The sequence below is a fragment of the Lemur catta genome, chromosome 11 (genome assembly GCF_020740605.2).
Source record: "Lemur catta isolate mLemCat1 chromosome 11, mLemCat1.pri, whole genome shotgun sequence".
Lineage (NCBI taxonomy): Eukaryota > Metazoa > Chordata > Mammalia > Primates > Lemuridae > Lemur > Lemur catta.
Genome location: NC_059138.1, coordinates 44745230 through 44771152, shown reverse-complemented (window position 1 = coordinate 44771152; position 25923 = coordinate 44745230). Strand labels below are relative to the sequence as shown.

Sequence of the window (25923 nt, the reverse complement as noted above, 5' to 3'; positions counted from 1 at the left end):
TAACTATGTAGAGGTAATGGAAAAGTTAATTAGCTTGATTTTAGTGATGATTTCACAAAGTATACATATATCAAAACATAAGGTTTTACACTTTTTATACACACACACACGCACGCACAATTTTTATATGCCAATGACATCTCAATAATGCTGTTAAAAAAAAAAGCTGTAGTTGATATTATAAATAACATTAGGGTTTTTCAAATAGTCAAATAGTGCCCTCAATGCATGGAGAGGCCTTGAACCCTGGATAAATCAACAAAATTATTCAAACTTAAAAGGGAGCAATAATGCCATACTTTATTGGTTGATGTTTGCAGAAGAAAATTGGATTCAGAGCTCGTCAAAGATTCTGTATTTCATGTCGTAAACAAGATATAGATATGAGAGTCATGTCTTTTTGAAGAATTAGCAGCAAATGTAAGGTGCTTCTTTTGTTCTGTTACAAATTAGATTTTTCTTTCTTCCCTTGAGAAGCCAGACTGAACAATAGAATACTCTAAAAGAGAGAATTGCTGAACACCAAGGCCATGTTTTTGAAAACTAACTATTCTGGCATTCTGAATCAATTATCACTGAAATCCTGTTATGCCATTCAGAATAGAGGCCTCAAAGTCAAGGGTTGCTTTCCAAGCATTCACTGCTTTTAGTAGGCTTGGCCTTGGACATCTATCTATAAAAGACTTAATTTTTGCAAAATCTAATTTTCTAACAGAGATAAAGATCTTCATTTCTTAAAAGTTGACAGAAAACGAGAACTAATTTTACTCTTAAAGTAACCGTATGAAACTTAGCAAAGTTTGTCAGTAACTGGTTCAAGGCCAGTTGGCATTGACCAGCCTTCTGCAGTGAAAAATTATTGACCACACATGTACTTCCAATCTCATTTCAAGCAAAAAATTAGAAGTTTGTGTGAATGTAAAACATTACTATTTGTTGGGGATGGGGAGGAATGGGAGGGTAGTAGTGAATATAATACATAATATGTAATATAATATCATGTATAATATACAATTGAGAATATAAAATGCAATGTAATTTTAAATAATACTAAATAATTTATGGAAAACCATGAGAACTATTATCAGTATTTTTAAATATATCTGTCCAAATAAAAGGAGAAGTTTTATATGTGGTCTAGAACTATTTCAAATTTTTTTAAAAAGACAATTTATTATGAAATTCTTATATTAAACATTATTTAGCTACTAATTTATTATATATTAAAATTTCTGTAATTGAATGGATTCTTTGGATTTTGATTTCTTGCTGTGAACATTCAAATAAAGATTGTGACTTATGGGATGATAATTGCATTTTAAAGTCTTTGTAATATGCAATGACAAATGAAAACTTATTTTTTTCTATTGAATGTTGTTGAAATCTGTTGAACTTTAGTGAGCCAGAGTTCCACAATTATTGAGTGTAGATTTTTTTACGTGAATGAACCATACCCAGTTTCATAATCCATTGAGATATTTGCTGAACATAGTATTTTCCCAAGGAATTTGACCTTGTTTAATTCTTTTCCATCATGAAAGAATCATGTTTTATACCTGTGATTTTTTAAGAACTGTGGTATCGGGAAACTAGAGGAGACTAAAGATATTTGCTGAGAATAGAGAAAGACACCAGCATAACCACATAGACTCTTTGTGATATAAAACAAAAGATCTAATAACAACTTTTAACTTTTCTAACACACTTGGCTTTTTACCCAGAATAATTACTTTTAAAAATCTTCCTAAATAAACTCTTCTTACATGTTGAGAGAGAAAGGGAAAGGGAAATTGTATATATGTAGATACAATGAAAATGGCAGGGTTAGAATTCAAATCCAAAAAATGACATAAACTTATTTTAGTGTGGCCAGTATCGTGCATTAGTTTTATTATTGGTTTATCTGCAGATTACTCAGTTATTTCAGCATTATTTGTCCTAAGTATGTTAATAGCATAGAGATGGAGAAATGATTGGTGCCTTAGTAATTCTGGATAAGCTATTTAATTTTGTAAAATTAAGAAGAGAAAAGTCTGTTCATTTCAGGATACCAAAATAATATATGTTTGTTAGTCAAATATAATTCATAATGTGGATCAGAAAAATGTGGCCAAATAACCAAAGATCTAAAATACTATTTATACTTGCTTGTTTGTTTGCTTTGAAGCTTTACATATTTTTTTTACATTTTTTTAGCTGCTTTTAATAGAATTTGAGAAAAAAACTTTTCCTAGTACGGCAATTTATACTACTTTCTAGTTTTGGGATTAATATCTTAAGAAATTTAAATGGTATAGTTGGATGAATAATTCTTGCTCTATAATTCTCTGATTAAGCACTGGAGGACCTATACTCTCTCCATAGTATAAATATCTGGAAGTGAAATTGTTGGAAGAAAGATTGTGTGTTTGTTGATAGATGCAGTCAAACTGTCCTCTAAAAAGGTTGTAGTAATTTTGCCTTCCCATGGCAGACCCTTTGAATTTTTATTTCTGGCTCTGGACATTCATAGAAAGACTGTGACTAATAGAATAATGATTACATTCTAAAATCCTTATAAATATACACTGACACATGGAAGTAGCTGTATCCTTACACTGTGCTACACACTGAGTATTATCAAGTTTATAAACATTGCTAACGTGATAGATATATGATACCATTTCTTTCATTTTGAGTAAAATTTAATTAGTTCAGGTACCTCGCCTGGGAATTCTTTACATAGTTTGCTCATTTGTAGGTGAAATATTTTGAAATCTACCTTAGTAATGGCTTATCTGAAAAAAAGAACTTTCAAATGTATAAAGTAGAAATTTTAAAACATATTGCCATGATGATAGGAATATTTCAGAGCTTGACTTTTCCTCCAATACATAAAAGTATAATTCACAGTATATCAGTGTCTAATACTTAGTAGCTCTTAAGCTATCAAACTATGAAAAAATTAGCAGACTTAAAAACAAATAAATCTTTATTAAAATAATTAGATGTTAGTTGCTTAATGTGAATTAAAGAGTCAAGGAAATTAAAAAGATAGAATAGATTGGGGATTAATGAAGTCTATCTGGTTCATAAATAAACATCATTATTTGTTCAGTAGAATATTACTATAAAAGTCATAAATGTTTGAAGCAAAGTACAATGTCCCTTTTTTCTGTGACGTTTTGTATATTAATATAAATATTCATGAATGGTGGGCATCAGTTCAAGTTATCTGTGTGAATATAAATTTTCATATAACCAGCCACTTAGCGTTCACTGGATCATGCTTTTGAATATGAATTCTCTAGTATCTCAGATGCACTATGGATCTGACCCAGCTCATGAATATTCACACACACACAACTGATCTTTCTGAAAGTAATCACACCCATAAAGATGAAAATCTTGTTAGTTTTCAATAATGAGAACTACATTGGGATGCTGGTTCCAGAACACTTTACAATCACCTTGTTTTTATTGTTTTCCTTTTTGGTAAATGATACAGACTTTAAAATATAAACACAGATGCTATGCATCTTTTTTGACAAAGCTCTTTTTTCTTTTACCTTTAAAAAATCTTGTGCATGATTTCACTGCGCTTGCATTTGTTTGCTTTATTTGTTGTTGCATAAAAGAATAGAAGAAAGTGAAGCAGCATCTCCAGTCCTTATCCTAAGGACATTTTCACTATTTAGGCTTGGGCAGAGATTCTCCAATGCAGAATGGCCTAATCTGCTAATCTTCTGGGGTCATGATGCATATTTTATGTATAAAGGCAAAAAAAAAAAGATATAAGATTATCTAGGTTATCTTTTTGGATAAAAGAAAAATTGTATCCTAAGGCAATTAAATTTGTAATCTGTAAGACTTAAGAATTTATGATCATGAAGGACCATAATTATAAATTATGTACTATTTTAGCCCATGTTATATTTCACATTATAATTGCTTCTCTTTCATTGTAATGAATGACATATCTTTGTGATAGCTATGCAAGATCAATCGGTAGTTAGGTATCAAAATCAATTACCTGGCCTTTAATAGCAACATGCTCTTATTATTAATTGAACTAACCAGGAAAAGAAAAACACATTTTTTATAAAGGTAGTGATAAAGTATCTCCTGGTTGCTATTTCTAACACTGATATTGTCAAGCCTCTGAATTAATGTTTCCTTTATCAAAATACATACAATTTTTTAAACATAGTTAATAAACTATGCTTAATGACAAATATCTATTTTTTTTAACTTGGGTAGTAGGCCTGTTTATGTTAGTATACCACATAGACTCATCCATTTTTGAAGGTCATGATCTTTAAACTGTGCCCTAGAACATCCTATAGGTTTCCTGAGAACTGCCTCTGAGGATAAGGAGAAATACCACCCGACGCTCCTCCTGTTTTATGTGTCACAGCAGCTCTCAACCAGAGCGATTTTGCCCCCAGGGGCCATCTGACAAATTCTAGAGACATTTTTGCCTGTCACGAGAGGGGGAATGGTACTGATGTCTAGTGGGTCAAGGCCAGAGGTACTGTTAAACATCCTACAGTGCACAGGACAGCCTCCCGCCCTCCAATTACCCTACTGAAAATATCAGTGGGGCCACTGTCATATAAAATTTTGTTTAAAGAAATAATTCCATGTCTAAAACATTTTGATAACAACAGGATTAGAGTGCTTTTAGAGGTAGAGCAATGAAAATGTGTAATATTATTCTGCAAATAAATGAAGACATTCAATTTTTAATTATAAAATTGAATTAATTGATTTTTCCTTTTTTTGTGTGTGTTAGCAACAATTGTGTTAAATGAACTAAACTGGACAAGTGCCTTAGATGACGTTTTCAAAAAAAATCGAGAGGAAGACCCTTCATTGTTGTGGCAGGTGTTTGGCAGTGCCACCGGCCTGGCCCGATATTATCCAGGTAAGTGCTTGGTGATCTAATAATTGTCAAATAAAATTGTTAAGTTTCAGCCTCAGTGTTTTTTGAGAACATGCTATCACCTTCTCCAATGTTGTAAGAAGATGATTATATCACACTATTTTTATAAGGAGAGAATATTTCTCCTTACATGGTTCTATATTGACCAAAATCAGTCTAAACTGAAACACCTAAGAAGCAAATGGAGCATTTGGTGCCTGGAATCAGTCTAGGCTGTAGGGAGACCAGGGGCAGGTATGTACCTACAACAGGAGATTACCATGACTCCTGAAACAATTTTGAGATAAGGATCCAACTGCTCAGCACGGACCACACTGTAAGACATATTAGAGAATTGAAAGAATTTTTAGAAACTAATTGAAGTATTTCTCTCCAGATTTCAAGTCTATGCCTGAAATTTATAACAAAAGTGTTAATGCTTTTCTTTAATCAATGTATGTGGATTTGTTAAAATGAGTGTGACAAAAGTAAAATGAAATCACAAGGAAAATAGAGCTTTTTCATGCATCAGGTTGGATTACTTCTGAGTACATCTTCGTGATCATATATATTCAATGAAGATGAATATATTTTATTAGTTAAAATTTTAAAAATCCTTTGGTAATGTCCTTTATTCTTATAAGTGAGGGGAGAAATAAATAGTAACTTCCATAATGAAAATGAAAAATTAATTCCTGGTACATCCTGAGAATCTATTGAAAATACTTTAAATGAAATGTCTGTTGGTATTTTTAACTTCTCTACTTTTTAGAACAAGCTGACAAACACAAAATGCATTTTCTTTCTCAAAGACGTGTCTTGTGTTATGTGATACATGCTAGGTAATTTGGCTTTAAATGGCCACAATATGAATTTAAATAGAGGAATTCTTGAGACTTGGGTTTCCTAAACATGTTTAACAATTTGAATTATTCATAATAAAAAATCACAGCCATGAAAAGGGTTGAAATGGAAAGTAGATAATATATAGCTCTGGATTGCAGTAGCAATGAATAAAAGTATCTGGACATCACCAGACTGAATACCTATTCAAATTAGGTAAAGATCATAAAACTTCTGCATGGTTGCAAATGACAGATAGTAAAACCAGCATTTTTTTTTTTTTTTTTTGCAGAAATACAATGCACCAAAAAGGCCAAGTTTGTATTAAATATAGAAAAAAGTCATGAGTTATAATAAAATACTAGTGTTAATGTCTGATGTGGGGAAGATATTATCACATAGTTATCATAATAGAATTTTCCTGTTACGGAAATATTTTTCACTTAAATATAACCCTTCTAAAAATACTCTTAAGTTACTTTAGTAACATGTTAAATATTATTTATTAGAAGATTGAAAATTTTAGTATACAAGATAATATAAAGAAAAAAAGCTCCACTACTCATACACATAATAAACCTGATAAATAAACCTTAAAATTATATCAGGTTTCATAAAACATTTATAAGTGAAATTTAAAGTATAGGAATTAGACACTTGATATCCTATCCAATAATTATACAAATATAAGAATACATTTTTCAGTAACTTATAGCATTACGTAGCTTTTAAGTCTTTTAAAATATATTACCTCATTATAAAGTTTCATAAATGAGCAGTGAGGGAAAGGAGCAAAAGGAGAAAAGAAAAGTAATAATGAGAAACCAAGTGGCCAATGCCAGAAAGAAGTTGATGCAGAGAGAGAGACAAGGAACAATTACAGGAGAGAAATGGGAGGAGGAGAGCAATGATGAGTGCTCTATGAAAGCAGTAGAGAACATAGGGGTGAAGAGATGGAGGAGAGATGGGCTGTGTTATGAACACTTTTCAAAATGGCTCTTTTTACTAATACCAGTTAACTTTTAAAGTTATAAATCATCTTCTGTAATTCTTTACTTTTAAATGCTAATTGAGGGATTATGGCTTTAATTTTTTTAACCCTAATCATGTGTTTTCAAATGTGTTGGCATTGTTCATTTCATCTTGGAAAAGATCTTTAGATGTTTAATTTAGTTGAATCCATGCAGTTCCCCTGAGAACATTAGCTGTCGAAGCAACCCATGCACACCTACAGTACCTGGTTTTGAAGTAAGGGGTTGGCAGACAAGTTGACTCACCAAATAACTGTCAGGCTGAATTCATTTATCTGTTAGAGGGTGATCTTCAAAATAACTCGCTTGACTGGTATGGAATACACTTGTTGCAATTTTAATTTTAGTGAATCTTTTACTGAGTTACTCTTTCTGACAGTAATGATATTAATATAATAGAACCAAGTCTCTTTAGCAAAGGCATTAAGACAATGCTATACTTTTAAAAGTGGACTACTGTGTTTCTGTTTATATGAAGACATGCTTTCAACATGTTTAACACTTTTAGCAAGTTTAAAGCCTTTATAAAATGAAGTGATTTATTTTTTAAATTTTTCAGCAGACCATACATCCCTCTCTGTCTTTACCATTTTGATACAAGCAAAAATATTAATAATGTATAGTGGCTTATTTTGGTTTACTGTCTGTTAAATCAAAGGTCAAAAATAGTCTCTATTATTAATTATCTTAACAATGAGTAGAAACAGAATATATGTTACTTTTACATACTGGATTTTCACATGTAAGACTTGGTCCCCAGGCTAGGATCTCCCTACAAGCGGTGAGAAACTGGATAGGTCTCCAAAAATTTCTGAGTCCTAATCATCAAATCTGAAAAATAGGAACACTAATAACTCCTCAGTTTATCTTCTAGGGGTTATTTTGATTAATGAGATAACATGATGAAAAGTACTTTGAAAATACGAAACAGAAGGCATTTCCATTACAGTGCATGTCAACTGGAGTTATTTTGCCAAAATCCAGCTTTCTCTTCATCTGAGACATTAAAGATATAATTGGAGTTACGGTCTGTTGACAAGGAAGCTGAAATAGAAATGTGGAAGATCTAAACATGACTCAGCCGTAGTGTTAGGCCGTACCACCACATAGTGGAGTGGGTCAGAAGATGTAGGTTTTAGCCAGTGGCTTAGGTTACTTTTCTATACGCTTGCCAGATACAATAAAGGATGCCGAGTTCAATTTAAATTTCAGATAAACAATGAAGAACTTTTTAGTATAAGTATGTCTCGTGATATTTGGGAGATACCTTTACCAAAAAAGTGTTTATTTTTTATTGAAATTTAAACTTAATTGATTAATCCTGTATTTCTTTTTGCTAAATCTGCCAATCCTCTTTCTCAGGCTGTCAGTTTCTACATTTGTAATATGGGAAAAGCAACTTCTCCATAACTGCTTAGGATTGTTGTAAGGATCAGACAAAATCTATTTTATACATTCATCCATATAGAATTATATAATTATTTTTAGTTCTGTAAGCTGCCTTTTTAAATTTTATTTTTCTAAGAGGACCCTTGTCATGGAGTTATTGAAAATAAAATGTTTTGTAGAAACTAAAGCCCTCTGATTCACAATGGAGTCTAAAAAATATTCCTGTTCATTGTTAAGATGCTACTTAGAGCTGGGCCACGTACTGTGGGGGGAGGGGATATGCAATTCTTAAATTTTTTTTTAAACTGATAACATTGTATATATTTATCATATGCAACATGATGTTTTGATGTTTATATACATTGAGAATAGTTAAATCTATCTAATTAACAAACATCACTTCACATAGTTATCATTGTGATTAGAGCACTTAACATTTACTTTCTTTACATTTTTCAAGAATACTATATATCATCATTAACTACAATCACCATGTCATACAATAGATAATCTTGAATTTATTCCTCCTATCTAATTATTATTTACATATCCTTTGACCAACGTTTCCCATTCTTCCCTCCCCAATAACCACTCCAGCCTCTGGTAACCATCACTCCACTCTCTACTTCTATGATGAGATCAGCCTTTTTAGATTCCTCAGCAATTATATTCTTAAACCAGATCCCCAGGATATCAATCCACTTTATAGGGGGGTGACCTTTAAAAAACCCTCACTGAACTCAGCTGTGAGACAAGGAACATAATAATGCTTAAATTTTCAAATTGTTAAGAGAATAGAAAGCATGAAATATGTTTTTTATTGCATTGCCCAGATACAGGGGAAATGAGAGCACCCTCATGATTTTCATTTATCAGATTGTTTAAAATGCATTGAAACGCTGGCTCCTCATAAGGCTTCTAGTGCTGGCCTAATGCAAAGGTACCTCTCCAGGCTAATTCTGAAAAGTAGTTTGTTTGGTAATTAATAGAGATTTGAACTCTAATATTTGTCCTTGGACTGAACATGAACCTTCTTTCTGATTTCATCGATGTGTGTGGAAATAAGTTTTGATAATCATTTCCTACTGTCCACTTTCTTCTCCTCTTCCTCTTTCTTCTTTTTTCTTTTTCTCCTCCTCCAGCCTCTCCTTTCTTCCCCTTTCTTCTCTCCAACTTGGTAGGTAGGTAGACTGTGTGTTATGATAAAAGGAACATTGTACTGTGAGGAGTTACTGGTTCCTGTAAAAATTGCCATCAGCATCTTTTTGTACTTTGGCTAAGTCATGTTATATTTCTATACCTATTTCTTCACCAGTAACTTGAGATGATTAAAGCAGATGATATTCAGGGCAGGAACTAACTTTATCTGCTTATAGCCTGCTAAGTGTAGTCTTTGTTTTGCAGGATAACTAGAGTGGTTTGGCTAAGTCATACAGATATCTATCTCTTACCATAGATAAAGCTGGAACCCAAATCTAATGACATCTTCATTGAATATGTGCTTACTGTAAAATCAGTTTATGAGTTCTTTCCTTTAGAAGCTCTTAATTTACTTACCTAAATTAACTTTAAAGCTGTTAAAACTGCTTTCAATAGCTAGCAACTTTGTGAATTCTTACACATCATAAAAACTATAAGTACAAACTATTCATTTCACCTATTAATGTCTCCTGAAATTGTACCAATTACTGCAGTAATTGGGATTGTAATTAGGAATCAGTGGCTTATTGAAATGCCAATGTAGGCAGCACTTATTCTTTGTGGATAGTTAGTTGCATTTATAAAACAAGATAGATAAAACTAAAATCTACTTCATCTCCATATGACGTTTACTTAATGTCTTATTAATCATTTGTTCTTCCTGTGCTTTACCTCATTTGTTCATTTCAAAACCATGAGATTATAATAAAGTGACCTAATGTATATTGAGCTAGTGCTAAATAGAACTCTGGGAAATATTTTCTTGCTGCTATATCTGCTAAGATTTTGCTGAAATAAAAGCAGAAGAACCCATGTTACAAATTCTATAAACTGACTTTTTTCCCCTATATAAGTAGCCAATTGTACTTAAATTGTGTAACACTTTTTGAAAAATAGCTTAAGAATATTTTAAACATCAAATATTAATAGCATGTGACAAGGTAGTCCAAAGAATCCTTTTTAGTTGACTCAGAAAGGAAGCATTCGGTAGATTTCTAGCCAATTAGAAGAAAATGGGTTGACAGTAGAGCCTCAACATTTATGGTATTTATAGAAGTACTGCTTTCATTGCTCAATTATCTTTAAAAATGCCTGATTTTTTTTACTTTCATATTTGTGAATGGATACATAATTTAACTATAAATGTATTTAATGTTTATTGATTATTTTATAAACAAACTTTAAATTGAAGTGATTATTACCTTTTTATGCTAATAATTATTAAAGTCCAGTGTATCAGTTAGGACTCATACTAGCTACCAAATACAGAAAATCCAAAATAATTGTGAATTTAACATTACGTAAGTTTGTTTTTTACTCAAGTCAGTCAGGGTTACATACACTGGGGCTGGTAGGGCAGCTACACACATAAGGGGTCCACACTATGATCTCATATCTCTGTCACTCTGTCATCCTCAGAGTGTGGCCCCTCCTCAGGGTTGACTATTGTTATTTGCATTCTTTCTTAAGGAACAAAGAATTATATCTCATTATATCTCCCCTCTTTGGTTTTTTTTTTTTTTTTTTTTTTTGGAGATAGGGTCTCACTTTGTTGTCTAGGCTAAAGTGCAGTGGTATCATCATAGCTCACTGCAACCTCAAACTGCTGGGCATGAGCAATCCTCCTGCCTCAGCCTCCCAAGTAGCTGGGACTACAGGCACATGGCACCATGCCCAGCTAATTTTTCTGGGTTTTTGTAGAGATGGGGTCTCTCTTTTGCTCAGGCTGGCCTCAAACTCCTGGCCTCAAGCAATCTTCTTGCCTCTCCCCTCTTTTTAAAGGAACTTCCTGGAAGTTCACATAAAGCATTTCCTCTTATTTGATATTGGCCAGAATTTAGTGGTCTCGTGGTCACAGTTACCTTCAAGATGGCCATGTACCCAGTTCTGGGCTGTACTAACTAAGAAAGGGAGAAGAGATCCTGGGAAACAAAAGCATCTCTGCCTCGGTTATATATGCACATCTGTGTTTTAAGAGAGCAAGTTGTTTCTGCCTTCTAGAAAATTTACATCTAATTAGGGATCCAAACTTATTCATCTAAATTAAATACATCTTAAATTTAGATTGCAATACAAATCATTAAATAATTAAATGCTAAATAACTTAGACTGTGGCAATAGATTTGCTATAGGAGTTTTCAAAAAGAAGAGGTAATTATGGACTATAGGCATAAGAGAGGGTTATGAACTATGGATTGATAATCAAGTCAATGAAGAAGAGAAGGCAAAACCCTTTTTGGAGGGAAGGAAGACACTAAGTAACAATAGAGGGAGATGAATGCGTATTGTTGGAGGCTAATGGGCCTAGTTAATCCAATAGTTCGTTGCAGAAAAAGAGTAATATGAAATCAAAAGTTTTATTAAAGGCAGATTATGTGGCCTTGAATATTACAATAGTTTGAGATTTAATGTGCAGGCAAAATACTGTTAAGCATTTGAGGTAGTGGAATACAATGATTAAAGCAGTGTTTATTCTGATTAGAAGGAAGAAGACTTAGGGAAGATTGACCAGAAGGCATGCTATTATAATGGTCAGATGTGGAATTTTAAAGATCCGAACAAGGGATCAATTAGGAATTAAAAACGAAAAATCTTTGAAGAGAAATGATGAGGATATTAGAGTCTTTACCAAAAAAAAAAAAAAAAGAATTTAATGACTGACATAGACTGTAATTGACTATCATTTTTAGTTTGTGTGGCTATGATGATACTGGGGCTGTTTACTGAAATTAAATATCAGAAGTATTTTTATAATATTTTGGAAGTAAGTGATTAATTTAGAACAGTAAAGTTTGAGGTTTTGACAGGAGGGTGCAAATAGCTTTGTTTGCACTCAAGCACTGAGTTTGTATTCTAATTATATGATTTGCTTTGCTATATATTATCCACCAGTTGTGTTGTATGAGAGATACATCTTGTACATGCACCAAATAATGACATACTATTTTGAAGTTCTCAGCTAATCCCAATTTATAGAGGTGATTCAGTAGCCTCATTTTTATTGCTTTTTGCAGAACCTCATCTTTCATCTGGGTCTGTATTATTTTTTTGCAGGTAAGGGCTGTAATAATTATTTGCTTTAATATCAACTATGGGTCCAGTGTAATTTAAATTGACTAAATGTTTTATTGCTTACAGGTTAGAGTAGTTAAATAGGATGCTAATATGAAAATGGAAGTTGCTTATAATTTGACTGGGGATAACACTATATATAAAATGTGTAAATAAGTATTGCAAAAAAACTTTAGATGTTTTCAACTTCTAAGATATATCTCTTAATCTTTTTTCTTTATGTACTACTAAATTTCTGTAGGTTAGGCTATTTGTAGGTGCATAGAACATCTTTGCTGTGCAATTATGTTCAGTCTACTTGATTAGGAAAAACTAAAAAAGATTTTTGTCAAAAATTCAGACATTTTAAGCATTTTGTCAGGTACACTAAATATAAACTTTTTAAGAAATGTGTTATAATTATCACCATCATCTGAGAAGATTGGATTTTTAGAAAACAGATAACTTGTTCCTATTAGAATCATAATTTGTTTTTTGTTTTTAGGAATGTGTCATTATTATCTAATTGGATTTATTTGCTTACAAAAATAGAGAACCTGTTTCTTTGTCAGAGTTCACATTTTTCTCTATGTAGCATATATCTAAAATTCTTTTCCAACAAATCCTCCCATGCCTTCATAGAACCATGCTCACGCTTGTTTCTGAGCCACTTAATGACAACATATGGGCCATCTAAATGATTAAATCTTTGTGTATCATTTACTTCATTGAATATTACACTTAACCACACAACTTGTCCTTGTTATCTGCTACTCCTGCTGACAGACAAATATCCCTTTACGTTAAGTGAAAATGTTTTACGTGCGTTATCTGGCATCTGCAGAATTACCAGCAAACTACTTTGTAATAAGGGCTTTTATTTTAAGAATTGTGGTGACTTATCCTTGGCTGTAATACCATGTATCTCTATATGAGTTTTTGGCACTTGTTTATCTATAAGAAGTTGGAGAAGACTTCTGAAATATTACAGTGGGAATATAAAAGTCACTCTCCAGCCAATACAATAAAATCATCTGAACATCCTGAATATTGAGTTTCATTGCTCAGAAACAAAAGTAAAATTCAGAAGTTATTTGATTAAGTCATGTAGGTAAGTCTGAGCAAAAGTGGGAAGACTGATAAGAAGAAGGCAAAATTCCTGTTTCTGAAAACATTAAGGCATCCTGGAAATTCTAATCCCAGTAAGAGAGAATTTTGCTTTGGAGAAGCTCACAGAAGAGTGAAACAGAAAACTTGTAAATACACTGAGATGCAATGCAAAAAGATATCTAGTAAAATTGTTAAGAAGTGATCTGGATTACAACTTAGATTATCAGCTTTCTTGTAAAATTATACAAGCTGGTATCATTCAGGTAACAGCATCTGGCTCTGTTACTATGCCATTCAGACCATGGAAAAATGCTAACTCAACCTACGTCTCCAATTTTATCTCTCAGTACATAATTCAACCTTCATTGTTTACTTCTATGTTATCTTCTCGCCTTTTATTTGTTTAATTTTTATTTTATTTTCTACAAATCTGTCTTTTCATATCTCTATGTGCTTTGTGCCTAGAGCCCATCTCTGGTTGTATGCATCTTACCCATAGTTCAAAATAGAATGCAAACACCACGTTTCATGTGAAAGCTTTGTTCAAAGCAATCTTTCTTTGTTTTGTTCTCTGAGAGAACTTTATTTTTATCTGTATAACAGCAGCTATCACATTTTGTTTGCTTTCAAAATTTATTTTGCATGTGCCCTTTTTAAAACCATTGCAATGCAGGTAGAGGTAATTCATTACATATTGGTGTGCACCTAATGTACCCGTTAGGTGTGAATTTACCTGACCCCCTTCTCCCCTCTCCTACCTGCTTGGTTTCCATCGAGTTTTACTACTATATGTGCACATGGACCTTTTAGTCTTATGTTCTCTGCCTGTGAATCTTATTGGTGGTTCTAAGCCATAAAGTTTGTCATTCAGCCTTTGAAAACTTGATCTCAGAATGACCATTATTTTTTTTTTTTTTTTTTTGAGACAGAGTCTCGCTCTGTTGCCCGGCTAGAGTGAGTGAAAATGACCATTATTTTGGGACCAATTAATTTTCAGAGATATATGTCCACCCCCTAATCCAGTATTGATACATAAAAGATAAGGTAGATATCAAAGCTACCAAGAGTCTAGCACTACAAATATTATATAGTAATAAGCAATTTCCTGAGGACAAAATAAGACTCTCCTAAGAGTATATAGGAATGAAAGAAAGAAACAATAAAGCAGATTTAAAACACCCCATGAAAATTTTGCCTCCTACATCTTTTCATAGCTTTCAAAATTCTCCCAGGTTTGTGTGATTGAGAAAAGTTCTCATATATTGATTCAATCACTTAAACAATAGACAGTATACCAAGGACTTAAAAGAAACTACCCTCAGTTAAAACTCCTACATCATAGATAAACCAGTTGGTTAGAGCAACTTTTGTTCATGAGGTTGTCCAGCAACTGAGGCTTCATCTGTCATCTCTCTTAGGTTGTTGTCCTCATCAAATCTGGCTCAGAACCACCACCGTCACACTTGAGGCCAAAAGAAGGGGCTTGGGGATTAATGGAAAGAAACCAGCATGGCTAGAGAGTTGTACATATATCACTTCTGCTCTCAGCCCATCTCTTAGAATTTTATCACAGGGCCCATCACGGCAAGAGAGAGTGAGAAGTATAGTTTTTTACAGAGCAATCAACTAATACTTGAGGGGTACTATTACAAGAAGGAAGAAGAAAATGTATGTTGAAGCCCTGTCACAGCCTGTTCCTCGATGGTTCAAGCATCTGTGTGTAGCATTTTCCCCACACATGGAGCACACTCACTTCCTCCCCATAGATGACCCAAAGTCCCAGCAAGTTAGTACATACGGCTCAAAATCCAGGATCTCTGGGTCACATGCAATTCTCACCATCAGGTAAAACGTTTCCTAATTTGACTGCTTAAAATACATCAAAATACCAGATATTTTCCTCACCCTATTCCCATCACTGCCCAAATATCTAATATACAGTGGTCATGTCTATGGGGTCAATACAATAAAAAAGTCCCACTTGGAAAAAGAAATACAGAAGAACCATTGATCCATGGTATTCATCATCTTCCATTCCATCAGACAAGAAATACAAAGACCTCCTGCTCTTGCATAAAGTTTAGTTTGTTGGTTCACTCATCTGTCTGTTCCTAGTAGTGTTCTGTGGGAGTAACTCTCTTGTCTAAAATATTTTCTGACACATCTGAAGGGGTATTCTTGGGGCTAAAAAGCTTTTATAGCTTGTTTCTGGTGCAGGATTAGAGCCCAAAAGTTGCTTTCGGGTCAATTACAACATTTCTGTAGACTGGATTTGTGATTTCTTTAGTAATTCAAACATCAACAATGATGCCCTGTTCGCTTCTAGTTGTTTTCTTCCAATGAATTTCTTGTGCAAGCAACTCCAGTCCTAAAATTTAGTCTGAAAATAATTCTTAAGTCTGACATATTTTATTTATTTACCAGATTTTGAAATTAGCCCACCTTCATCTCCCTCCTCTCAATGCTGGCTTACTCGAAGACATTGCCAAGTATAGAAAGTTTGAGGTTAATAAGTAGTGGACATTATTCATTTTTAAATTATCCATCTGTCCCTGTGACAGAGGTTGCTAGCTCCTCACCAAAGTTCTGTCCTTTCATTCTATTGTGAAGTTTTCCTTTGGAAAAGACTGTGGAGCCAGGGGATACATTTCTCAGACCTCCTTTGCCTGTGTGCAGCACCATGTGACTGGTTTTTATCAACAGAAAATGAATGAAAATAGTACGTCACTTCAAGCCTGAGATTCTTGTGCCTTGAGTGCACCTTCTCTACATTTCTTTCCTCCATCTAGCAGCTACATGCCCAATGCCCTGGAAGCCAAGTGTTGGAGAAAGCAAAAGCTTTAAGTCTCTGGTAGCAGAATCTACCCCTCTCCCCACCCCATGACTAGAAATATCTAACTTAGAATGTTATATGAGTGAGACGTAACTTCACTATGCTAAAACATGAAGGATTTGGGATTGTTCATTAAGGCACTTTGTGTGACCATAACTAATATAGAATCGTCATATATATTTTGAGTATTTCTCAAGTTAAAAGCTTTATTGGGAAGCAGATAACTGAAAAGCTGAAGAGGTCAGCTGTTTGCTTTCCTAGATTTTTGGGGCACCTCGGTGTGAATATATAATCCCCACTCATGAGACTTACCTACCCTGGACCTGGATGTGGGAGCCCTGATGCAAAGTAGGGACTGTGCAGAATCCATTCTGGAAATACTTTTAGCCAGGCACTACATATTCGATGAATTAATTTTGGCTTAAAAAAACAAACGCAATTGATTATCTTGGCTTGCAGTTCAGAGCCATGACTAATACTCTAGAGATGATTTTGACAAGCCTAAAATAATGATCCACCAATTCCATCTAGTCAAAGAACAAGGAATAATTTTTAAAGACATTTTTGAATGTATGAAATTTACTTTTTAACATTTTCATGAGACTCAAAATGTGAAGTCTTTTAGAATTAGAAAAATGCATTTGAACTTCTTGATTGGAAATGGAATTAGCTGTCATTTGAAATGGCTTTTCTACCAAGAGAATTAGTCTTCAATGTTATCATTATTTGCTTTATTATTTCCTCATAGCTGAAATGAAAAATTGGTACTATCCCATTATTTCTAGACCACATTAACCAGAAAATGGCTCTAAAATCTGTATACTTTCTAAAGAATATTTCTCTACCACATATTTCAGTATTCTGAGTTAATGTACAGGTAAACACCTTAAATAAATGATTTGATAACTGCTGTAGAACAACCTAAATATGTGAAGTAGAAAAGTAGTCCAGTAGCTTTAGTAAAAGACACATGTCATTTCATTTTTGATCATGGGAAAAACATTCTCATAAGTGATCGTTCTCACCTTTAATAATGGCATTCAGAAATGAGATGCCCACAGCGTGGGCTGTCATTTCCACTCCTCTCTCCTGCCATCGTGAAATCTTATTGGAAAGCTAAAGGGACATCTAAAATGTGCAATATTTTACTTTTTGCAGGGATTTTAGAAGCTCTGGTTTCCTCTCAAAATATGTAGCTTTCACTATGCATGATTATGAAGCTGATTGTTTCAGGGAATTGCAATATATGGTTATCCTTTTTACTACTTGATCTTCCGTAATTCTGAGTCTATATAAATAATACACCACTTAAATGCCACAATGGTATTTTACAACAAGTTAATTAGTAATATCACAGAAGAAATTTTATTGTTTAATTTTACCATAATATAAATATCTTAATTTAGTATAGTCAAGGGATATTACCCAATAGTAAATATCTCAGAAGACTCCTGAGAAGATTATTAATATTTTAAAATATAAATCATATAAGATTATAAATGATATTACAATTTAATGGTCTGACTCATACTGTAAATTCTTGTGTTTTAAATTTTTTTCTGTCTTTAAAGAAAGATATAAATTTTATGGAGCATAGGAATATATATCATAGTTAATTTCAATTAGCAATTGTAATGAAAATAGAAATCCTAGATGAATGTGATCTGTAAACAATTCAGAAATCTAATTTAAACATTAAACATAACTTTGAAATTCTGGTTTCATTAAATCATTTATCAAATTCAGGGCTGCCTACTTGCAACTCATGGTTGCTGTTGCTGTATTGGCAGTGGTAACTGATACCATTTCTCTCTTCTCCCCTGTACATTTATATCAGTCTTGGTCTAATCACCAAAGGAAAAAAAATACACAGAATTCTGAACAGGGAAAGTTATATTTTTAATAAAGAATTATTAACTATGACAGAATTAGAGTAATGAGGGATTGGCTAGAGTACAGAGAATTCTAAAGAATATATGAATCCCAGATATAATGTTATGTAATCTAATATACAGGCTGTCCAAAAAGTCTCCATACAAAGGAAAACCTTTGTAAAATTTTCCAATGAATATTTTATAAATGTACCTTTAGCTACAATTTCCCAATTTCCCTATGTATGGCAATTTTTGGGACACCCTGTATAATAACAACCCCCATAGCTGAGAGAGAGTACCCAAGGAAGAGCCTCTAATCCCCCAATACCACTGGGCTGAGATCCAGACCTTCTCATAGAGGACATGGTTATGGCCCTTCAAGGCAGAGAAGTCACTGTGATGTCACATTGGTGGGATTTGCTAGAAATTGACCCTCTGGGGTTTGAGCTGTCTCGTCTGAAGCTCTCCACTACAAAACTGCCCAAGGGGTTACTGCTGGCCATTAGGTAACAGAGAAGGTGAGAACACCACAGGATTCTGGGCCTGGTGAAGCTACCAATGGTGCAGGACCACGGGGAAATGGGAAACTGCAATATTTTAGGAGCTGAGCACTGGAGAAAATACTCTCACTGTAGGAGACAGACACCAGAAAAGCTGCACATGTTGCAAGAGCCTGTGAACAAACAAACCAGAAGTAGGAAGCAAAAACCATTTTCTTAATCAATGTCTGTCTTGTATCATCTGCTGACAAAGTTTGAAATTGTGCCAGCTGGCAAAAGAAAATTATTTAAAGGATTCAAATCATTTTCATAGAACAAGGTAGATGGGTGCATTTGGAGGTGAGAGGCAATAATAAACATATTAATATAACCAGCACAACGTGGTACTGAAAGTAGGATACAATGCCTTTAAATGTTTAGGTATTGCCAAGACCTTAACTTGGAGAGTCAGACACTATAGAGAAATAGTTGAAAGTGAACTGACCTGTCTACCAGCATGCAGCATGCTTGTTGCTTAATTCTAGTGCTACCACAAAAAGAAAAAAAAACACTATTTTTTATCACTGGCTCCCAGTTTCTGCAAATACAAATTGAAAGAATTTAAGTAAATTTACCATTTCGTTGAATTGACTATGTCAGTAAATGGTTGTTTCGTGTAAATATGATTAGTCATTTAAAATGAATAAATCATTTTATAATATAACCACTAAGAAGAAGGAAATTTCACAAGAAAGAGCTTAGTTGTATATATTTTTTTGACATATCCTAATTGGCCAAATTTTATCTTAGTTGGCTAATAAACCTGACTCTTAGTAAAGTTCTTCATAATTTTCACAGTTTCTAATAAAGAAAAAAGCAAAATAGATTGTGGGGCATAAGTCATATGAATTAGGAATTTTCCAAGGAGTTTAAACATGTTCAAGGAGTGAGACTTGTTCAGCATAAAATTATCATCCAATTCATCAGCATTTATTTTTCTTTAGGTCTAAGGTTGAGTGCATGTAAAGCATTTTAATTTAAGTGTAGATTTAATTAGAATAAGTATAAATTAATTGCATTTAAAAATCAGTACAATTAGACTAAGAAGTTTTTTTCTGATTACTGAAAAATGATAAAGGCTGTGAAACTAACACAAAATGGTTGGATCCATACTTGAATTACTTCACATCATTCAAATAAATTTAAAGGAAAAAAGTTTTCTATGGGTTATTTTAATTATAGTTTGATCTTTCAATTGGAATTTCAATATGGACTATTATTAAATACATGAATATGAAGATTAAAATTATGCTATTATGTGATAACAATCCAAGAAAAACAACAATTTTATATAGACCAAGAAAGAGTGGCATTGAATGAAAATAAAAGGAGCAAATAATTGAAAGTACAATTTCTATTAGCAGCACATACATTTTTTTATCAAGGTAAATTTTCAGTTAGTAGAGAGGAAAGAAAATATATAACCTCTGGACACCTGGTAAAATAGGTAAGTTAGTACCCAGAACACCCCATTTCTAAATGTTACTTTTGAAATAATATGAAAAAAGGGAATTGACTTCTGTTGATTTTTCTTTGGTACTGCTATGTTGTTTTCCACTTTAATAAAAGGAAAATATTGAGGGTATAAAAATGGTATCTCCCATTTGGGCATTGCTATAGATAAGTGGAATTATGTGTTGATGGTGTTTTGTAATTTTTTTTAAGGTCTTACATTCTTTTTGTAGAGCATATCTAATACTTTGATGTACTTTCTCTTTGTCTCTCTCTCTCTTTCTCTTTAAGCTTCTCCATGGGTTGACAATAGTAGAACTCCAAATAAGATTGACCTTTATGATGTACGCAGAAGACCATGGTAAGAATTTTTAGCTGGCCATGAAGAGATGAAATACAAAAAAGAAAGTTAACTTTTTTGTTTAAGAGTTGGAGGTAATTGTTTCATTATTAGGATGAATATTAGCTACTTATTGAAAATGCTCTGGTGATTTTTTTAAAATAAGTATAATTCAAGGTAAATGAAAATGAGGAGTTCAAGTGGGTAATGATTATATTGTTGAACTGATTTCTCATATTTATTTCAAATAGACTACTTTAAATTTTATATTAAAAACTGTCTCAGCACTAAATCTCTTTTAGCTGGTGGGGATTTGTAGTGAAAGGCTCCCGGTCTACTTGGAGTAGAGCTCTAACAAAGAGATGAGATAGAGTAGAAGATAGTTTGCCTCTGGCAGTGAGCTAATGAGAACTGGCCCCAAGGTAAAAGCTGCCCCTAGTTATATTCATATAGCTTAGCTTTTATTTTTTTCCAGAAAGAGTTTTATTTGTTCTTTACTACTAAAGCCATTCATTCTCCAAACGTAAAACTAAAAAAATACAAAAAAATCCAAAATTGGGCAACAGCTATTAATTTTTTTGTTCTTTTAACCATTAATTGTATTTTATTTGAGTTTTTCAAAATGTGTTTAATGTGGGGATATATATTTTTAATGAGTTTACATTATATACAGCAAAATATTTTGTGTCTCACACTTTTCATATTAATACCTTTGAGTACATATTCATGATAAGAAATATAACATCATTTAAAAGAAGGCTGTATGTGAATTTATTTATGAAATCCCCTATTGTTGGACATTTAGGTTATTTCTAATGTTTTGCCTAGGGTTCAAATGCTAAGCAGTATAATATTTGATTTAAAAGGCATGCATTTAATGCTTTTTAAATGTTCTGCTAAACATCCCAGTGGCAATTTACATGAACACCAACAATATATAATAGTGATAGGTTTACATATTATTCTTATTAATGTCTCTAATGTGTCCCTGTGGGGCAATTGTTGAGTAGAGGCAAAAATTATTATATCACATGGTTTGGGTTCAGGGATTTGTTGTTTTCAGGGAAACCTAAATGCTAGGTGCTGAACAGAAGAGGCAGACAATATTCTGTCTTCTCATTTTCCCACTGAGAGGCATAGCAGGATCAGTGTTAAGATGCTAGGCATGAACTAGATTTGCCCTCCGTGGGAATATACCTGCAACTCTGCCACTTTACCTTACTGTAGAGAAACAAGTGTGGGTGCAGCTTATAAATTCTAACTGCTTTGTCAACACATAGTCCAGGGTAGATATTACCTGTGCTGCATGTATTCTGAAAACTAATTGGCAAGTTGTCTGGCAGGCTTCTGAGAAGTTAGATTTAGAGTGATGGGCAAAGAGGCCTAAGAAATAAGCAGAAAATTGAGTTCAGGTGCAGTCCTTCCTGTTGGAGAAAACAGGCCCCCTGTCCCCCATCAGTCTGTGGCCAGGCAACATGAGCTTTTTAGGTCATTTAGCTGCAATCACTGAACCTCTGCATAAAACTCTCCTAGAGTCTCTTTAAAATGCAGAGGTTCTGATTCTGTAGGGTTGAATTTGAGAATCGAGGTTTTGAACTGATTCTCCAGGTGATCGTTCGACCCTGTAAAATTTGAGAACCACCCCTGGAAATTCTTTGTAACAACATTATATATTGTACCATTTTAAATTACTTTATTGGCCTATTATATTTCTTTTTTGATGTTGTTTTTTCATGTACCTAGAGCACTTAATCTCTTTTTCTGTTTATTTTTGCATTTAAAAATTTGACAATCTGTTATTTCCTAGAGTGACTTTTAAAACTTGTGGGCAACAGTTGAAGTTCAGGATAAATTTTTTCCAGAAAAATGTCCTTTCTAAAGTTGATTTCTTTCACTGCTAGTATTAAAATACATGTCTTTATCTTTTGTTACAAATATCTAAAAAATAACACTTTAAATGCCATGCCTCTGACATCTCCAATGTTATTTTAAACATAGCTTTTTAAAGCTGACATTGCAAAATATGAATAAAAGGCCATTGTCTACTGAAATAGAATGGAAGTGGGTCTTTGCTTAGACCTTATCTCAGAGATTAATAAATGTCAATTCAACAAATACCAATGTTTGATATTTTGCAAGAGAAAAAAAATATTTATATGGTATTTTTTTTCAGGTATATCCAAGGAGCTGCATCTCCTAAAGACATGCTTATTCTGGTTGATGTGTGAGTAGTTAAATATTACATATTTATGTGTTGAGAATATAGGAGGATTTGTAGTTAACAGTAAAGTAATATATTGGGACTTAGAAATTTTGATACATTAAAAAAAGAGTAATTATGATGATTTATACCCAGATATAAAAGTCATATGGAGACAATAACAAAACAAAAATTTTTTAATTGATAAAGAGAAGAATCTATATTGGAATGGGAAATTGTGGCATAGTTCTCAAGCCTGAGCTTTTTGAAAAATTAGTTATTTGCCTCCAATTTTTGCTTTATATTTTGAAAAAATATTTAAAGTACCGGTTGCTAAAACTAAGCAGTTCCTGGCACAAAAAGAAAAAATCATTTAGTTGGCACTTAGTCATTAATGATTCAGTTAACTTTTAGGAATTTGCCCACAAAGTAGGTAAATGTTAAATATACTAAATGTCAATACTGGGACTTTTCCAAGGGAAATGATGACATATAAGAAAGAATTCCAGGAGTTTTTATATTGGTCATTTTATTTGTTATATTGCTTCGAGTACAGATATATGTGTGTGTCTATTGTAGATGCATTTGTAGACTCTTTATAATAAGGTTGAAGATGTAAATGTAGAACATTGAAAAGATTATATCCTATAGAGATTTACTTTGTAATAGTAATATCAAGGAATTAAAACATGAAGTATAAGATATTTAGATTATATTCTCCAAGAGAAAAAAATATATTCTTTGTCTCATTGGAAGACACAAAATCTAGTAATCTGTAGGCAACTAAATCAATATCACAGGCAATTATCAACATTTGAATTTCCCATTTTGACCTGAGGTAAACAAGTTCAGTTCAGTTGTCCAAAGCCTTATAACCCAGCCCGAAAAAGAGAAGATAACATAATTCAACAAATGTAACTTGAATGGTAATTCCTATTGCATTCAATAAAATGCATTTATGCCATATGTTGCTTCAATTAATTTATTTTGGATCTTATATCACATGCTAATCCTTGACATTCTTCTTAAGTATAAGTCTAAATGGCAATGCAATATATTATAATCCTATTGGATGTAGGATAATTTTCAGAAATAATTTCTTACATTAAACTCTGTGGAAATCAAATATATATCCCAAGATAGAAAATATATGGAATTGAAATACTATTTTTAAAAATTATTTCAACAGAAATATATTGAGGTTCTCCTCCATACAATGTGGTAACATAGAGGCAAAGATGATTAAGTTATAGTCCCTGATCTCAAAGATAATTCACATGTATTAGGGAAACTAGACCACATTAACAAATAACTAAAATAACTGCAGAAAGTAATGGATATAAAGGATGACATAGCACCAAAGGAATCTATAAAAAAGAGAGAGCACTTTCTCTTATGGTGTCAGGAGCACATTAAAGAGATAAAATTGGGATTGAATCCTTATGGCTAAGATTTTTACAAGGCAGGCATGGGAGGGGAGAGGAACGTGATTAGAATTTCTGGTGGAAGAACTGCCAGAAGCAAAGTGGCACAGGTGAGAATATCTGGGGAGCTGTCTGGAAGAGGTGGAAGAAGGAGAGAGAGAGGAAAAGGCTGAAACAGAAGTCAATTATGAAAGTATTGGAAGGCAGGGCTATTGAGATTGCTGGATATTTAGTAGGTAACTATGAGCTATTAAAAGTATCAGATCAGGATATTTTTGCAGAATTTTCACCTGTTAGCCCGTGGAAGAGAAGACTAAGAGCTGGACGGAGTAAGTGGCTGTTGTTCTAGCTCAGTGTTTTTGTGCAATGAGGACTGAGCCAGGGAAGAATGAGGGTGGAAGGGAGACCACTGCTTTGGGAACACTGGGAAGTGGAATGAATGAGGGAAATTGTCTGAATGGGAGGAAGGTTGAAAGGGGAACAAATTGGATGACTGACACAGAGCCTGTTTGGTACCAAGAACACAAATAGAAACGAAACCATGTTTGGGAGTAATTTGTCATTTTGGACGTTGAGTCTTAGTTGTTTAGCAGACAGCTAGAATGGTAAAACTGGGAAAATATTGGGAGCTAGAGATGTATTAATAGAAGTGGGAGTTAGTTGCCTAGAGATGAGTTCTGTACATAGGTGAGGTCACCAAGTATCATAGAATATGTAGAGAAAAGAAAAAGACTAAACCCTAGAGGATATCTGCTTCAGGGTACAGAACAAGGCATTTTGTCCGCAAATTTGTTATCACAATTATTATGTGGCTTTATAATTATTGGTTTAATCAAATCAAACAATGGGCTTGCCAAGGCAATGACTGTATCTATCAACGTCTGTACCTCTCACTTTTAACCTGGCTAAAAGAGAGCTGGTATTTAGTACATATTCCCTGAATGAGTGAATATGCCATCAGCATCTATATTTTTTAAAATTCACTTAACATGTAGTTTTGATAATTTCAGTTAGAAATATATACATGCTCATATTGATAGAAAAGAAATATTTCTTACGATTTCCGTGCTATCAAAAAATCCAACTTTTTCTACTACTGATTTTCTTAAAGATAAAATTATTATTTGAATAATATATAAATGCTCTAAAGTTAGTGCATAAGTTGTCTTTCCGTATGATGTTCTTGATTAAGTACATGGTGAGTAACATGTGCGGACCCATTTGTCTATTTATAGGAGCGGAAGTGTGAGTGGATTGACGCTTAAACTGATACGAACGTCTGTCTCCGAAATGTTAGAAACTCTCTCAGATGATGATTTCGTGAATGTAGCTTCAGTAAGTATAAGATGACTGCATTTTCCTGAATTAAACCGGCAATTTCTATCTCCCCCTGACTTTAAGTACTTTATATTTTTAATCTTGGATAGGCTGAAATATCTCTGATATAAAACTATCATACCGAGCCATCCTTAGAGACTGATCCACATTTAGTTCCATTCCAAAATTTCATTTTTAGTTTGCAAAAAATTTGCCCCTGAGTAAAGTAATTGAAGTAATGAATATAAATGAAAAGCATTCGACACATTCTCCTTCACTCAGAGGAGCTTAAATAGGTAACAGGAGCCCCTTCACTCATTGATAACATTGGAACTCCTAATAAGTAGCGACTTGGCAATAGGATTATCTGGCAAGTTTGTATTCATTACGGTGTTCATTTTCACCCTGGATGCATAT

At 33.2% G+C, this 25923-nt stretch overlaps 1 protein-coding gene across 2 annotated transcripts in view; it reads left to right on the top strand.

The window, feature by feature from the left end:
- CACNA2D1 (calcium voltage-gated channel auxiliary subunit alpha2delta 1) overlaps nucleotides 1-25923 on the top strand; it is a 469212-nt gene that overhangs the window by 334271 nt on the left and 109018 nt on the right. For both annotated transcript variants that reach the window (XM_045564425.1, XM_045564424.1), the window contains exons 7-10: nucleotides 4775-4906; nucleotides 20517-20586; nucleotides 22739-22789; nucleotides 25425-25524. In XM_045564425.1, coding sequence (XP_045420381.1) covers nucleotides 4775-4906; nucleotides 20517-20586; nucleotides 22739-22789; nucleotides 25425-25524 — 353 coding nt within the window. The remainder of the gene's footprint in view (nucleotides 1-4774; nucleotides 4907-20516; nucleotides 20587-22738; nucleotides 22790-25424; nucleotides 25525-25923) is intronic.